Here is a 17,700-nt window from a genome sequence, read left to right as displayed (position 1 = left end):
GATAGTTAGAATACTGCTTTTCAGAGTAGCCCATTTGCCTTAAAAATCATTCTAATTCTTATACAAGCTGGAAGCTACCTTCTCGAACTTTGACCCATTGGACCTACTGGAGCCAAATATTGTCTTACCTGTATGACTTATCTTTTCCAGGCCTTCCATCATTTCCCTTAGCACTGGTTTACAGACACTCGATCATTCTGGTCACCTCTGGATATTGCTCAATCTTTCTGTCTATATTTCTTTTTTAAAATGTAGCTCTCAGAATTGACAGTGGACCTCCAGGTGTTCTCTCATTAATACGTACTGCAGGACCAATGCCTGCCTGCATTTCTAAAGCAGATGTTTATTAATGGGGCTCACGATTCTTTTTAGCATCTTAAATAGAATACTCTTAGCTCATAGCAGACCTATGGCCAATCAAAACCACTAGTTATTTTTTTCCTCACATGAATCACCCTCAAGCAAGATATTCTTCCTTCTGTGCTTGCCTAATTGATTTTTTAACCCAAATGCAAGATTTTATATTTACCCTGCTAAAATTTATCTTGATAACCTGTTTTCAGCATGTTGAGATCACTTTAAAAACGAATTCAGGCATCCGGGGTAATAATTCTTCCCCCTAGCTTTGCATCACCAGCAAGTTTGATAAGCATGCCTTCTCAACTTTTATCTCTGTCACTTTAAAAAAAAAAAAAAATACTCAGCAAGTCAGGGGTCAGCCCAGAACTAGAGGTCTCCTTCATGGATTGTTCACTCCACACATATTTATCATGATTCTCCAATGTTCCAGACATGTGTTAAGCACTGCAAGTGATTCATTAACCAACTCTTCTTGGATAAGTTGGCTCAACTACCCATGTTTCTGGGGTGTTACCTACAGATAGCACTGTGCTTCCCAGTTTGTAAAGAAGACTATAAACACAGAGACTTGGTCAAATGCTTTGCTAAGATCCAGATTTAGCACTCAGGCTACTGGTCTCTTCCAATAATAAGATGAAGTTAATTGGGCTTGACTCATTCTTGCTTTAAACCATGCTGGCTCCCGGAGATCACAGCTTCCTTTGCTGAGCACTCACAATCCATCTGCTTCCAGTTTACTCTGCAGCTTTGCCGGAATCCATGCCAGGCCCCAGGAGCTCCTGCTTCTGGAATCCACCTGTTTTCCTCTTTATAAAATCCAAGACTTACACTTCCACTCCTCAGCAATCCCTTCAAGCTCTGATTCCTCCAAAATTGCTGAGAAAGTTCTGCAATCACATAGGCAGTACTTTTTTAGTTACCTGAAATTCAGCATTTTAGGTGGGTCGGAAGCCGAGAATCTGGATGCAGACCGCCTGAGTCCAATCCTTGGCCCTACCGCTTATGAGCTGGACCTTGGACACCTCTCTGAGTCTCAATTTCCTCATTTACCAAACGAGAATAACAGTATTTACCTTATAGGATTGTCGCAAAATTTAAAAGAATTATTATAAATAAAGTACTTAGAAAGAACATATATAGTAAGAACTATGTGTTTGCTATTATTACCATCATTACATCTGGGATTTGGAGGTCAATTTGCATGACCAATATAATCTCCTCTCTCATCTCCTTGGGATTCAATGTTCTCTTTCCAAAGAAAGTTATTTCTGCTAAAATTATAACATGTGACAAATTCTTTACTTATGTTAATTTCATCTCTCTGTACAAGTAGAAGAAGCAAGAGACAGTGTAACTCCTCTGGATAGACAAAGCCCAACAAGAGTTAAAACGGGCTACTTTCTCTCTTTCAGCTGCAGATATCATGCTTTAGCTCCAAGCAGTGGGAGCATGTTTCTTCTTTCTTCATTTATTTTCAACATGGTTGAAAATCAGATTTGTATTCTCCTTACCAATCTTGCAAGTATAGCAGATTCTGGCCCATAGCCTTCCTGATAAGATCATTACAAGGGCATCTCCTCTTTGTATTCATCCTTGGCCACGTGTCCTTCCTCCTGGCATTTGAACATGTCCTTTTAAAACCAAATCGAATGTATCGGAGAGATCTGTGACCACACAGTACTTTAGCTGCCTCTCCCTTTTCATCTGTAATTGTACAGTAAGGGCTTTAATTTACCTCCTTACAATCAAGGTTGCACTTGTTCCTTCACTAGTGATGTTTACCATAAAACCTACTCTCTTTTCTCTGTGCTTTCTTGAACTCTGTTTCTCTAGGTTAAGGTACATGTTGATCTGTGCCTAGAGTAACCTGGTTACAGTCTTCTAACGTTCCCATCACTCCCACTGTACTAGCGAGTTCCTCCACACTGTCTGGAATCAGGCCTAGACTAGAAGTCACTTCCTCTTCCAGCAAGAAAGGAAAATCCCACCAAGATAAATGAAGATTCCATACGATGCTCACCTTAGACAAATGCAGTGTGAAGAAACAAATTTGTGTAAATTTGTGAAGAACCAAAAATCCCCAACACCAACATTCTCGCATACGCCCATCTTATTCCCCAAAGAAACTAAGATAAAGACTATTTATCTTAGCTTAAATGGACACACTACTTTATCTTGTTTTGGGGCTAGTTTTGTGATGTGTTTTAGGAAGGAATCTTTAGTTATTGGCCAGCTGGCTGATTAAGTTGACATTCCCACAGTGCTATCACTTAAAGATATTCTTTTATCTCCAACAAATGTTCCTTATGGTTCTTTGTCACTCAGTTTCCTAGATTATAATTTTATAACCAAAATTTTACAACTTCTTAACATACAATTCAATTCCCCATATCATATATATACATATATATGTATTTATATATTTGTATTTATATGTATGTATATATATCTGTATTTATATATATATATGTGTGTATATATATATATATATATATATATATATTACTCCATTTCCATACTTCAGACATAGATCTCATTCACAAGGTCTTAGTAATTGCAGCAATTTATATTTATCTCCCTATACTAATATTTTGAGGATAAATGTTCTCGATTTTTTTGAGTATTATCTACCCTATTTTAGAGAATCCATCATTCTCACTGCAATATACAGAGGGTGCCAAAAAAATGTATACACATTTTAAGAAAGAAAATAACTATTAAAATTGTAATATTCAATATATACTGATAATAAAAGATGAATACAAGTCATGTGTTACATATTTTTGGCACCTCCCGGTATCTCTCTCTCTCTCTCTCTCTCTCTCTCTCACACACACACACACACACACACACACACACACACACAATATTTGGCAGAGCCAAGACCAATGGGCAAGAGGTTATGAGTTCAGGGAAGACAACTTTCAACTAAAAGCAGAAAGAAATCCATCCATAAGATAATTAGGCTGTTCTAAAGAGGGACTAGATGTACTCAAGATTGTATTAGAACCACCACCAAGAAACTATGCAGGCATTTGTTGCTCTGAGTGGAAAGCTAGCATTTTAATATCGGTTCTTTCAGCGCAGACCCTTGGACAAAGATTTGCAGGCAAAGATTTCATTTGAAATCTTTGTAGGGAGCATTGTTAGAGAAGTGAGAAGTGGTACAGAGGAGGCCAGGAAGGCAGTCAACAAAGGGGGCGCTATTAAGCCAGCCCCTGCAGAGGATGACTGCAGCTTAATCCTACAGGCTAATTCTAGGAAAAGGGAGCAAATCACAGGCTTCAGAATTATCCCACTGAGAAGTGGGTCACTGATTGAGCACTTGTCCAGAAACAGTTCTTTCTCTGACACCTCCTCCCTGCCTCGAGCTGTTAGCTTGGCTTTTCCTAATCTCAGGGAAAGCTCTTTCAAGCAGAGATCAGACCTCGGCAGTAGGGAGTCCCCCCAGCACGCTAACAGATCCCAGGGTGCTGCCAACTTGCCTACAGGTACTTGGAGGACTTCACGTACTTTCCCAATTCTCAACTTCTGTGTCTGTAATAAAGATGCACCCCCCCCATCCCACCTTGGAAGTACAAGCGTTTATTAGGAACACAACTTTAGAGTTAACTTTTAAAAACATACTTCCTCCTAGAATGTGCTTGTCTTCATTGCCCTTCTCTTTACAGAGCTGGCCAACTGGAATTCTTACCAGCCCGGTGCTTTCTCTGTCCTTATCATGACACGCTTTACACTCCCTCCACTACCTTTTAACGTCTCATCTTCAGTCTCTCACTTTTGACTCACTAGGTCACATGCTATAGCCAGTCCTTATCAAATCATCAAGACTGTCTCCTTTCAACACCTAATGACAACCACACTCACACTTTTTCTTCTGGAATCCCTCCTGACGTAATCCTGTTATCCTGCTTCCCATTTCCCTGACATTCCCGATGCCCCTGACTCATGACTCAGCACCCACTAGACACGTACAGTGGCTTGGAGATTACCACAACAAGATATAGGCTATTGGATTCTCCACAAGTGTATCTAAAATCTAGTCATCCTAACAGCTTACCTTACCAGTTTCTATTAAACAACCTCTCAATCTGCCCAAACTCCTTTCCAAGTTTCCTAGCAATGGTCCCAAATATCACCACCTGCCATATCTCTAGCTTAAGACTAATTTGTAAACATCTAAACAGGGATCATGCATGACACAGAGGCAGAGAAAGACCCACTCTCAGGCTCATCTCAGGCTGGTAGGCCTTTACTCAGCTCAAAGACGGAATAGGAAAGCAGACACTTACAAGAGGCAGCATGTCCTCGGTTAATATTTTTCCATGAGAAAAGGAGATTTGAAATCACACATTCACAAAGAAAAACATTAGAATTATCAAATACGTCCTCCTGTTATTTTTGTGCATAATTTTCTCTAAAATCTCCCCAATGAGGACAGAAGCCATCTTTGATTTTCCCACTATTGTATTCCAGTCTCAGGTACAGAGCCTGGTACATAGTAGGTCCTCAATAACAGCTGATGAATAATGAATAAATGAAAATGTCAGTACATTACCAGACCCTCGAGAGTATTTTGTTTCTGGCCGTGGTACCAGGATGACCACTATGGAAAGATAAACATTTTTCTTCTTTTTTGTATCCTACACCGGACAGGCACACTCCTGGGTCCAATATTACTGTGATAAGAACAGCACTGAGTTCCAAGATAAACTCATAAAATAAGTCCATTATTGTACTATTAAATAGTACAAAGGAAAGTTCAATTTCTCTCTGTTAAATTCTGTGGCTCTAGTTAATTCATCATCACTCATTCAACGCATTTATCCATTACCACAAACATTGCTATCACAATAAGCAACTTCTCTAGAAAATCAATAATTAGACAAGAGTAGTTATAAAATACCGCAATTAACTAGCACTATGGGAAAAAATTATATGTTCTTCATGCTTGTTAATAATCAACTAAGCTGATGTAAATATGTGTAAACATTTGTGTTGATATCTAAGTGCTTGATCTCAACTCTTGTTCACACAAAGGAGATATTCTAAGAGATTTCATGGATAATTTGAGTTTGAAAATAAATCAACAGAGTAGAGCAATAGTGTGCTTGTCAATGATAATTTACCCATTGGATTGTAGGTGCCCAATACAATATATCTTATTCCTTATTCAGATCGACTTCTGGAAACCAGATTCTGCCTCACAAATCAAACCTCAAAGTACAGTTGACTTCCGTGTTAAAGCAGAAGATATTTCCGCTGTGGAAGACCTTCTGGAGCAGAATGAACTACAATATGAGTAAGTTTATATTTTATAGCTATTACAATTCTCTCCCATGTATGCTCTCATCCAAGCCTCTGAACAACCCTGGGAAGGTAAAAATAAGACCAAGACCATGGCTTCCCCAGGGCCTATAAATAGGTCATGGCCGAGCAGGCCTTGGATTCCACATCTTACGACTTCAGGCCTGGTAGATTTTCTGCTTAGTTATTACTCTAATAAAAATGGCTTTGAACTTTTGAACCCCAAATCTGCAGTCAGATATCTGACCTCCTACTGGTTTAAAAGTTATATATAGACCACAGGCCAAACCTACTGATACTTTATTATCAGCTAAACACCATTTTCGTCTCAAATTGTATCAAGTCTCCTTCCCAGGTAAGCAGTCAGACCTATTGTGAGCCATAAGGGCCGTTCATGCTCCTTTAGATTAAGGACCAGACTAGAGTCAGACTGAGTGGTCCTTCTGTCCTTTATCCCCCCAAGGCCTCACCACTATCTCTAATGATAGGAGAAGGCATGGAGAAAAGGACTGAAAAAAAGGAAAGTGGTTCCCCAAAAGAATAGAGCTAGCTAAGCAGATCACCCCACACATCCTTTCCCCAAATAGCACACCGGTCCATTTAAGCCTTTAAGATGAGGCAGTTGTCCATTTGTTCATCCAATAAATAGTGAGTGCCTACATATACCAAGTACCGAAAAGGACAGATATGGCCCCAACCCCTTCTGAGGAAAACAAACTTTAAACAAAGAATTGCAATAATGTGTAGTACATGTCAAGAAGAGTGAAGAGCTGGAGATGCAGGGGAACAGACCAAGTCTAGGGCCTAGAAAGTGCCACCCTAAGAAATGAGGCTTTAGCTGAGAACTGAAAGATGAGTAGGAATTAACCAGACAAAGACAAGACAAAATCATACTCTAGTGAGAGAACAGACTGTATGCTAAGGCTTAGAACTGGGAGAGACCATGTTGACCTAGAGGCATTTACACTAGAGGGAAGGAGGAAGTGGGAGCTTTAGTCCAGAGCAGAGTTCTTCCTCTGGGGAGTGGGTCAGCATGAGGTAAAGGGACCGGCTTGGGCTCCAGTCCTGAACATTCGAATGTTTATCCAACAGTCCCCCATCACAAGTTCAAGGAAATGTGACCTACATAATTTTAACAGAATATTTCTCTTGTTTTTCACATCTAAAGAATATAGATTAGTGTTTATGTTAGCATGTCAGTATTTTCACTTATAAAATCTGTGCCTCCATCAGAAGTGGAGGTACAGATTTTACACAACAAGTAAATTCTTTGGGGGAAAAAAATACCAGATTCAAATCCTGGCTCTGCAAACTCCTGGCTGTGTGACCTTGGATAATTTACTTAACCTTTCTGAGCTTCAGTTTTCTTATCTATAAAATGAGGATATAATGCCTCTCTCAAAGGGCTGTGTGAAGAGGAAATAAAACAATATGTAAATAAATTGCAACTGATATTACTATTGCTAAGGACGCTGCTACGGTTTGGTATCATACAAAGAGGGAGATTGTACATTTCTAAAGGTCAACAGAAACCGTTATGTTTAACCCCATTATCATGCTTCACACAGCTTAGCTATCTGCTTCTGCCTGTGGGAAGTCAAAATTTGACCTTAAGAATCGACTGTCTTTTTAAAACAAAGATATAACACAGTAAGTTTCAAAACGTGATTAAGGTTCATGTCTGTGACATTTTGCTCTTCTTATTACTAGGAAGGACTTCTAAATTCCTAGCCTGAAGGGGCCTTCAGTAACATTAAGAAAGATGAGTTTCTTTATAATTCTTTAAGAAAAACAAAAGGAAGATCAGGGACCATAAGCTTACCCTAGCCACCTGAATGATGTCCTAATTCTACCCATATCACAAAGCCATAAAATGGCTTCTAATCACATATCAATCTTTTATTGGGTGGGAAATGTACATACTTTTAGTGAGTAAACTTTGGGGGAACTGTGTATGAACGTTGTCTCATCTGGAACACAGGGCATTCCCTGAGAGCTAAGCACTTGTTAACTTCTGCTTCTCTGTTCACTGCTTAGCATATTTGTAGCATATAATTTTCTAAATATTAAATAATAATAAGTCCCTAGAAATCCTGGAGAAGCACACCAGCAATATCCTTGCCAGGCCTGCAAGCAGTCCCTAGGCAACCCATTATTACCTCATATGGTAACTAATTTGTATTTAGATCTCTGCCTGCCAGCAAGAATTTGCAGTAGTGTTTGTATATAACAGGAAACATCTACAGCTTTTTGGATGTTTCAGTGGTTCCAATCCCCTTCACCAAGGCCTGTATCATTTGGCAACTTTAATCAGATTTTGAATCACCACAGGAAAAAATTCACAATGTGTGCACCAAGAAAAATCAGTAGTTTTAAATGTGGCACCCATAGGTACAGAAAGATTAGGGCTTGGATGGTGTCATTCTCCTACGTATGGTCTGAAGCCAAGCTGAGGGAACCTTTCTGTGGGTGGCCGTTCACAGAACTCCTTCCTACATATCTCAGGAAGGTTGTGTTTGCCCCACCCAAACCGGGGAGAGGCTGACTGCGTGTTGCTAACTGCCAACGCCATCATTTTTCTGCATATTCAGACCCGCACAGGAAAGTGTCCTCGGATGGTAATGGGTCATGCAGGAGGTAGTTCTGCGACAGCAATAGGGCACGCCGTCCAGTACTGACCAAATAAATACTCCTGCATCCGGAACCTGAGAGTCAGAGAAAACTGCGGTGTGTCTCTCCTTCTCAGACGCTGTAGTTCTTGCTCTGTTGGGAGTCCCTGTTATCTAATTTGCCTGCGTGTTTGTTTTTTGTTTAAAATAAGTTGGATAGCACTATAAAACGAACATATAAAAATATAAAATTATAAAATAGTGTATATGCCTCTGGATGTTGAAGCTGTAATGCGGTCCCTATTACACTAAGAGGCATCGTTTTAATCTCCTAGAATAGAAGCTCATTATTTAGTTATAATATTTTGTAATATAGCTAAAGTAGCGCTTTGCCCTCAATCTAATAAAGTCAAATAATCATGTGGCTGGAAAGGATCATTTTAGGTCAATCCCCCGCCTTCATGCAGAAGTCAGCACCACATTTCAACCTCATTCTGAGGCTCTTTTGCAAGTTACTAGAGGTGATAACTTTACTCTTAGGCGTTCTCTTAAATGTAACTGCTTTTTAATGCTTCTTTGTCCTGGTATTGATGACAATGTTTAATATTTAACAGTCCTAACTCTAACAGAATATCTTGTCTTAATACCAAGCAAAACACCCACCCCTATATAGTCACTGATTCTCCTAAATAATTTTAATTTATGGATTGGGTGCAAGAGAAAAAGCAGTGATATGTGGTGGGAGCGCTGCTGCCCCCTCCACTCAGAGATGGATCCTGATACGTCAAAGATCGTCACCATGGTTATGGTCTTAGATACAAATATCTAGTGAAAGTCCTGAGTCTGTGGAAGGCCTGCGAGCAATTAACTAATATTGTCTTTTCTCTGGGCACCAAGAAACCGTGCGCCCTAGATGACATAGCACGGACTTGCTTGCTGACAATGGAAAATCTTGTTAAAGTGAAAATAGGTGTCACTTACCATTCCCTCTTGGATTTTTAGTTTTGTCATTCAGTCAGAGAAGTTCATCCTTGTTAGGCAGGATTTGTTCTTTCAGTTTGAGGATCTTGGAAAGTAGTTGTTTCCTTAAGTTTCTGCTTGTTGATTTTTTTTTTTCTAGTTTTCAAGGTTTTTGTTTTGTTTTTGTTTTTAGGTTTTCATTGTATTTGAAAATCATTTTCCTAAACTATCTCTATTTTAGGCATTAGTTCCCTCCATGTTTTCCTGGATTTTATGAAAATGTTAACAAGTAACTTTACCATAGTTTAATTTTTTTATTTTATTTTTTTCATAAACCTTGGAAGACATCTATGCCGGCCTATGTATTTGAGTCAAGTCATTGCATCTTAGAACTAAACAGGACATTAAACACCACCTAATCAAATGTTCCCATTCTAAAAATTATAAAATTAAGGCCTAGAGATTAAATTACTTTTCTGAACCCAATTTATGAGTTAGGCAGAACTATGACACTGATCTTTTGATTTCTAATTTAGGATGTCTTCTTCTTCTCCCCTTTTCTTACCAATCCAGTGTGGGTGATGAATATAATTACAGCACTTACTATAACCACTGTCCCTAACTGTAGCAGGTAGAATGACTGTCCCTCCAAAATGTCTGCCTCCTAATCCCCAGAGCATCTGAACATGTTATGTTACCCAGCAAAGAGGAGTTAGGGTTGTAGATGGAATGAAGGTTGTTAGCAGCTGAACTTCAAATGGGTACATTATGCTAGATTGTCCAAATAGGTCCAATACAATCACAGAGGTCCTTAAAAGTGGAAGCGGGAGGCAGAGACGGTCAAATGATGCGATGTGAGCTTGAGTGGCTCTTGCTGGCCTGGAATATGGAAGGAGACAGCAGAGAGCCCAGCAGTGTGGCAGCCTCTAGGAGCTGGAGAGGACAAGGAGTCAGACTGGCCCTAGAGCTTCCAGAGAGGACCACGGCCCTGCTGAGGCCCTGACTAGCCCAGTGAGACCCGTGTTGGCCTTCTAACAGACAGAAGTGTGAAATAATAATTTAATGTTGTTGTAAACCACCAAGTTTGTCGTAACCCACAGCAGCCATATAAACTAATGCACTAACCAAGTACTAATGGCTGCTCGATGAGAAATTTGCTTTCCACAGAATACATTTTAAAATCTGCTCCTTTTCCTTTTTTATAAAGAATCTACCTTAAGACCTTAAGACAGTATTTGCCTTTTGCTAGGAAGCAAATATCACTGAGCATTAATTTATTGCATTTTCCATAAACAGACACAAGTTCATGCTCAAGTTAACCAAATGAAGGAGAGACTGGGAGGGAGATTCAGAAGGCATCTCTGACATGCTCATCAGGGCGACCTTGGTGCAGCCAGAGGAAAAGGAGACTTTTGATGTGCTGCTGCGATTTTCTGTGGGCGAGATAAAAACATTTCAAGGCTTGACTGTGAATAGAAGTTTCTGCAGAGTAGCCTCTGTCCATAATATTCCTGGTGCTGTGATGCCCCTAAAAGTTTGTCCTTTCAGAACACACTTTCCACACAAAAGTAGCAAAGAGAAACAAAATCACACATAGACACCCCCTCAGGCCTACCTCTTCTAACAGGAATTTCACCTGAACAATCATTTATAGACATAAGCAGGCCTCAAAGGTCCTGTTACCCATTTTCCTATTACCTCACTACAGAACCATTCTTAGGTTACTTTAAACCAGTGTAAAGACAGGCAAGCAGAAACTAGGTCTTTAAACCCAGTATTCTTTTGTGTAATAAATTTTTAGCTTGTTAAGATTTCTGAATTTCCACCTGTCATGATATTTTTCTCAAAACCTAGAGAAAGGCCTCAAGTGACGAGACCAACTGTCCCAGTTTACCTGGGACTGAGTAGGTTCCTGGGACATGGGACTTTAGTGTTGAACCCAGGAAAGTCCTGAGGAAGAAAGACCACAGATAGGACTCAAGTGCATACTTGCATGTGGCAGCCCACAGCCTTGACCTAGAATGCCCCAGATACCAGCGTAAACCATTTTCCAAGTTTAGGATCCTAGGACACCCAGATATGTGAAGTCTGGGCCACAGAAGAGCCTGCCTTGCTCGCGTGCCCCAGTATCCTTCTCAGTGATTTCTCCACCCTTTGTGACCATCATCTCAGGTTGGGGGACGTTAGGAACAATCAAAGAAGACATGTGACTCCATGGAGAATGCATTCTACCATCTAAAATGCAATGACTGTGGTTTTTCGCATGTGTTCACTGGGAAATATACTTATGTTGACAGTAGCACCCATTTATATTTATTGCAGGGTATTGATAAGCAACCTGAGATCTATGCTGGAGGCTCAGTTTGATAGCCATGTCCGTGCGACTGGACACAGTTACGTGAAGTACAACAATTGGGAAACGGTATGATGCATACTTGATTTAGTCAGACATTGATTTGGGAATTGAACCAAGGATGTCACATTAACCTACATGGTTCTGTTTGGCAGATAGAGGCTTGGATTCAGCAAATTGCCAGTGAGAATCCAGACCTCATCTCTCGCAGTGCCATCGGCACCACATTTGAAGGACGCACTATGCACCTCCTCAAGGTAATTGTTCTTAACCATGACCTTGCTATATCTGAGGGCTTTAAATCAATGAATTCTAACACATTAACATCTGTTTCACAGATATGCTCATCCCAAACATTTTTATAACTCTTTCACTGCCTATATCCCCCAGGGACTCAAACAGATTTCCCAGCTTCTTTTACATATGTGGGTTTTTAAATCATTATTCTGATTTATTCAAAAGGAAAAATGCAATAAAATAGGGGATGTCCTATAAATTTAACTACATTCCTGTAAGCAATGTAAATGATCATCTACCTTGATGAAATTCTTCTCTCCCAGATGTTGTTTGCAAATCCATTTGCTACAGAGCTTCCTAAACTTCATGTCTATCAGACAAAGTGTATCAACAATTTGTTTCTGTCACCCTCTAATGCCATTTTTGTCATGTAATTCTAACGAAGAAAATTAAAAACTGAGGAATAAGTGGGAGAGAAGGAAAAATTCTTACAAGATTAGCAACAATCATGATTACTTCTAATTACTCATCCAGTTGTCTTGGTCATGTCACCTAATAATAACAGCTCAAAATAACCTTTACATGAGTACAATTAAGCAGGGTAATCAAGCGTCTTCTGAAAATATGAGCTTGTCAAGCTTAATAAAAATAATGAACAGCAATGTAAGTCTGCAGCTCAAACACTGTGAGTGTCTAGAGGTAAGAACATACTGTGCTAGTATTATGTTTTAATGTAATCACGGGATGTAGCTCTTGATGCTGCCGAGTTTCACCTGTTGAGTCCAAAGCCCAGAAAGCTAGTGAATGGTAAGCCTTAATGTGATGAATCACAGTTTCTCTTTTCCTTTTGTTTGCAATAGGTTGGCAAAGCTGGACCAAATAAGCCTGCCATTTTCATGGACTGTGGTTTCCATGCCAGAGAGTGGATTTCCCCTGCATTTTGCCAGTGGTTTGTGAGAGAGGTCAGTAGCTACAGTAATTTTTTGCAGAGTGAGGCAGGAAGTATTATTTTACTTCAGTCGATTCCTTAGAACCTAGCTATAATAAAAGAGAATAATAACAGAAAAAAATCATAATTCCAAGTCCCAATTTTGGGGTATTAGTTTCAGCTTTCACCAAGAGACTTTTATAAGGCAAGATTTTCTTTAAAATCAGTTAATACATTGCATTTGTTTGAATTTCACTCATCTGAACTTTTGCACCCACCTCTCGTGGAGAGGCTGATAGGTAGTATAGTGGACAGGTCATTTAAAAGTTAATGATTGTGGATAAACCACTAACTTGATCATTATCTCCTAGATAATCACTGTAAACTCCAGCATAAAAGAAAACAATACATAGCAGGCCCTACTCTAAATAATACTGTTTTTCATTCCTTATCATTCTAATGATAAAATATATTTGTGAAAGCCCTTTAAAAATAAAGTTTTTAAATATCCATGAACCCATATTGATATAAATAGATGATTTAATAAATAAATTAAAATGAGAGAAGGAACAATTCTTTCTTACAGAATTACAATACAGAATTACAACTAACAAATGTACAAAGAATGAGCAAAATTAAGAACCACCATTAGAACACCATGGTAATAATCGCCTCAGGAAAATCAAGGGATGGGTGCAAAAATCATTGGGCGAAAGTATAAAGAGAAATAGGATATTTGCAGTCTCAAAGTATCTCCTCAAAAATATGTATCAAATTACAAAGACAAAATTTACAGTAGAAAAACCTAGCAGAAACTTCCTTAACGAAATGAGCAGGTTAAAATCACCTGTATAAGACAAGCAATACCTTGGACCCACTGATATTATGCACTGAAAAGGTACATCATCTTTGTGGTGTTCTTCCCCCAAATGCATAAATTTCTTTAATCATTAAAAAAAAAAAAAATTAAAAAAAAAGAAAAATCAGGTAAGACCAAATTGAGGGATCTTCTGCAAAATAACCAGCCCTGTACTCTTCAATACAAGTGTCAAAGTTATAAAAGACAAGGAAAGAGTGAGGAACTATCACAGATAAGAGGAGATTAAGGAGACATGTCAACCAAATGCAATGTGGGATCCCAGATTGGGTCCTAGAACAAAAAAAAAAACATTAGTGGAAAAACTGGTGAAATCCGAATAAAGCCTATAATTTATAGTATTGTACCAATGTTAATTTCTTCACTCTGATCACTGTACTATGGTTATAAGATGGTAACATTAGGGGAAACTTAGTGAAGCATATATGAGAACTCCCTGTATTTGCAACTCTTCTCTAAGTCTAAAATTATTTCAAAATTTAATGTTTAAAATATTGAAGTGCTTTAAAAATATGAAAATATTATTATATACACTATCATTTCTTTTCTGTGAAGCACCCTGTGTCTATTTGTATCATTTTGGTTTCTAAATGTGTCCAATTGGCACCATTTAACTTCAGTGGATGTGTCACCATTTGTCCTCCAGAAGGAAAGAACTTTTGTCATTACTTTGGTTATCTCCAATTGTACACCACTAAGAGAACATGGTTCCACAGCTCCTCTAACCTAAAAAGCCTATGTTTTATCATGTTATTGTAATGAATATGCACGTATAGAGTCACAAAGAGTATATGACAACTATTAATACAAAGAAGCCTTAAATATTTTAAAGTCTACTCAAGCAAGCCTAGGGAAGAGTTAAATTCAAGTTTAAAATGATTCTGGGGCTGAAAGACTGTGACTAAGAGAACATAATAAATGGGCACGAGGTGCTCGGTCATAGATAAGCGTCCACATTACTTAGCATAGAGAACTAGTCCTGTCCCTTAACAGTTACTCCTTCTCAAGAAAGAGGAGTAAGACAGAGACTTCCATCATTATGCAGCTGGGAGCCTCAGTGAGAGGCTCCCCAAAATCCATCCCTCAGGTTGAGCTCACTTCATAATGGAAGACTTTCTCATTCTTCTTCCATGTCAGACATTCTCTCTGGTGAGTTTCATATATAGATGATGTATTCCATAATTGTACACTTGAAACCTATGTAATTTTACTAACCATTGTCACCCCAATAAATTTTAATAAAAATAAAAAATAAATAAATTTCTAGATGATATTATGAGGAGCATGCATAGCCACCCATAGATATTCCTCACTTACTAGAAATGAGTCTTACCTTCAGATCCAACTAACTGAAAAAAAGTTATTGCAGTTAATGATTTCAAAGGAAGTGAATATATATGTTCTTGACAAGTCTTTAATTATATTAAATTTGTTCATCTTTAAAGTAAAAAGTTAAAATAAAAAATAATTATGTGGGTTACATAGGAATGAAATAGAGTATCCTGGAAACAGAGAAGAATTAGAAACAAGCATTTTAAATGAAAGTATCAGTAGTATTTTGCTAATTGCTTTTTAAATATTAATAATATCTACCTCAATAGGGGACACCGCTTTCATTACCAAAGTCAACATTCATCCAGTCTGTATAAAGTTTAGCAGCATCATGCATTCCATTTTTTCATGACAGTCTGTTTCTTGATTCATGCACAGGCTGTTCGCACCTACGGACAGGAGATCCACATGACAGAATTGCTGGACAAGTTAGACTTCTACGTCTTGCCTGTGTTCAATATTGACGGTTACGTGTACACCTGGACCAAGGTATATGCACTAATATGAGAGGCGCTGATCCGATTAAAACCTACCACTTCCTATTATACTTATCCTAACTGCATAATCCACTTTCAGAACCGAATGTGGAGAAAGACCCGCTCCACCTTTCCTGGAACTAAGTGCATTGGCACAGACCCCAACAGAAATTTTGATGCTGGTTGGTGTGGTACGTATTTGGCTAATATAACTGAATGTTACATGTATCTGTTGAGAAGCATAGGAGGAAAAAAAACATAGGAAAATACAATAGTGTCTAACATAAGAAAAAATGTAAAATTTTGTAAAGTAGAGTTCTAACTTCTGAAAGCATAGACAATAAAGTTTACTCATTCAGTCAATAAAAATGTATTATGTGCTCTAGTGTGTTTCCAGGTGCACTAGATGCTGGAAGCATAAGACTAAATAAACCAGACATAATCCTACTATGTGTGGAATGTACAATCTAGAAGCGACCATCATTAAATAGTTATTTAAATATAACTGTGATATAATTACAATTTTGTGATTTGACTCTCAGAAAATGATTACAATAATATAGAAATTTCTCATGGATATTATTTTGTCCCATACTTATTAATTTTCTTACACTATAATATATTGATCTCATTGTATAGTACTACACAGGGAAACACTGGTGATTTCACATGCAACTTTTCACCCTGCTAGCTTAAAAACACAGTACCCTAACCTTGTGACTAAATAGATACATACTTTATAACTTATACATACATGAGGGTGATTGTAAGTACTCCTGTGAAAACCACTTATGTTTAACTCTCTCATTTGAAAGATTGAAACATGTCTTGTGAGACCATTTACCACTAACAACAATGTGTGTTTTTCTAGTAATGGGAGCCTCTCGAAATCCCTGCGATGAAACTTACTGTGGACCTTCTGCAGAGTCTGAAAAAGAGACCAAGGCCCTGGCGAATTTCATTCGCAACAACCTCTCTTCCATCAAAGCCTATCTGACAATCCACTCATACTCCCAGATGATGCTTTACCCTTACTCCTATGATTACAAAGTCACAGAGAACAACGTGGAGTTGGTAAGTAGTCATGATATTAGATATGGTATTTCACTGTTGACATTTTTTAAATTCTATTCGTGAAACAAAATTTTAAGAACAATTTCTGGAAGTCCTATTATTGATTTTTGGTAATAGATGCAAAAAACTTAACAGTAGATTTACAGGGAATCTGGAGATGGCTAGATAAATGAGCTAAAAGAAATATGATTTTGATGGAGGGAATGGTCCCTAACATGTGGTTTATTCACTAATTTTCAACATGATAATAGTTCCACTTCTACCTGCTTCACCACAATAGTGACTCATGATGATTTCAGATGCATCTGGGATAATTAACAAATTTCCTTCATCTCATACCTAATCTTAATCAGGAAGTCAATTTTGTCAAGTTGCCTTGAGCTGGGGTTGACACAGGCAAAGTATGACAGATGCCAATAGGGTTGTGGCACATTTGGTTGACATTGGGTTAAGTGATGAGACCCTAAAATTGCTTATTTCACTGTTTGACTAAGTGAGAGACAGATGTAAATCAATCAATGGACAAATGCTGTGAATGGGTTCTTACTAGATACAGGAAATAATGCAAAGAAATGTAAATATCCCTGACTCAAAAAACTAGCAATCTTGTTATAGAATCAAGATATAACCACATGAAAAGCAAAAGAATATGAGTTTGATAACATTCAGATTAACAAATATCACACAGCAGTGCCTATTTTTTTTAAATAAGCATGTTTGAATTCTTCAAACTACATATGTGTGTATATATATGTATATACATATATACGCGTATATATGTATTATATATATATATATATATATATATATATATATATATATATATATATATATACACTCTTTAAATTTATGAAACATCTGGCTGCCAGAAGTTGGGACCAGTGATCTAAAAGCACAAGTATAAGATTTAAAGCATTTGAATTACACCAAAAGAAAAAAAAAGGATTCCACTCAGACAATGACATAGATATTTGGCTTACCTAAATACATAAATTTGAAAGCCCAGTAACTTTAACAGCTGAAGATTGTTTTGTGCTCAGATTCAATCTTTCAGAGACCAAATAAAACACGTAATGCTGTAAATATTTTGTGAAGAACAAAACAGAAAAATAATGGAGCTTCTTAGAAAAACGATAGCTAATCGTTGGCCAGTTCTTTTAACGAAATGCTATTTTTCACAATGTTTC

General features: G+C 37.9%; 1 protein-coding gene across 1 annotated transcript in view; it reads left to right on the top strand.

Annotated features, from left to right (window-relative positions):
* CPB1 (carboxypeptidase B1) overlaps positions 1–17,700 on the top strand; it is a 30,289-nt gene that overhangs the window by 1,339 nt on the left and 11,250 nt on the right. The window contains exons 3-9 of the mRNA XM_019748852.2: positions 5,538–5,662; positions 11,559–11,658; positions 11,745–11,846; positions 12,687–12,788; positions 15,342–15,452; positions 15,540–15,630; positions 16,311–16,513. Coding sequence (XP_019604411.1) covers positions 5,538–5,662; positions 11,559–11,658; positions 11,745–11,846; positions 12,687–12,788; positions 15,342–15,452; positions 15,540–15,630; positions 16,311–16,513 — 834 coding nt within the window. The remainder of the gene's footprint in view (positions 1–5,537; positions 5,663–11,558; positions 11,659–11,744; positions 11,847–12,686; positions 12,789–15,341; positions 15,453–15,539; positions 15,631–16,310; positions 16,514–17,700) is intronic.

This window comes from Rhinolophus sinicus, linkage group LG01 (genome assembly GCF_036562045.2).
Source record: "Rhinolophus sinicus isolate RSC01 linkage group LG01, ASM3656204v1, whole genome shotgun sequence".
NCBI classification, from domain to species: domain Eukaryota; kingdom Metazoa; phylum Chordata; class Mammalia; order Chiroptera; family Rhinolophidae; genus Rhinolophus; species Rhinolophus sinicus.
This window is presented reverse-complemented; position numbering and strand designations above follow the sequence as displayed.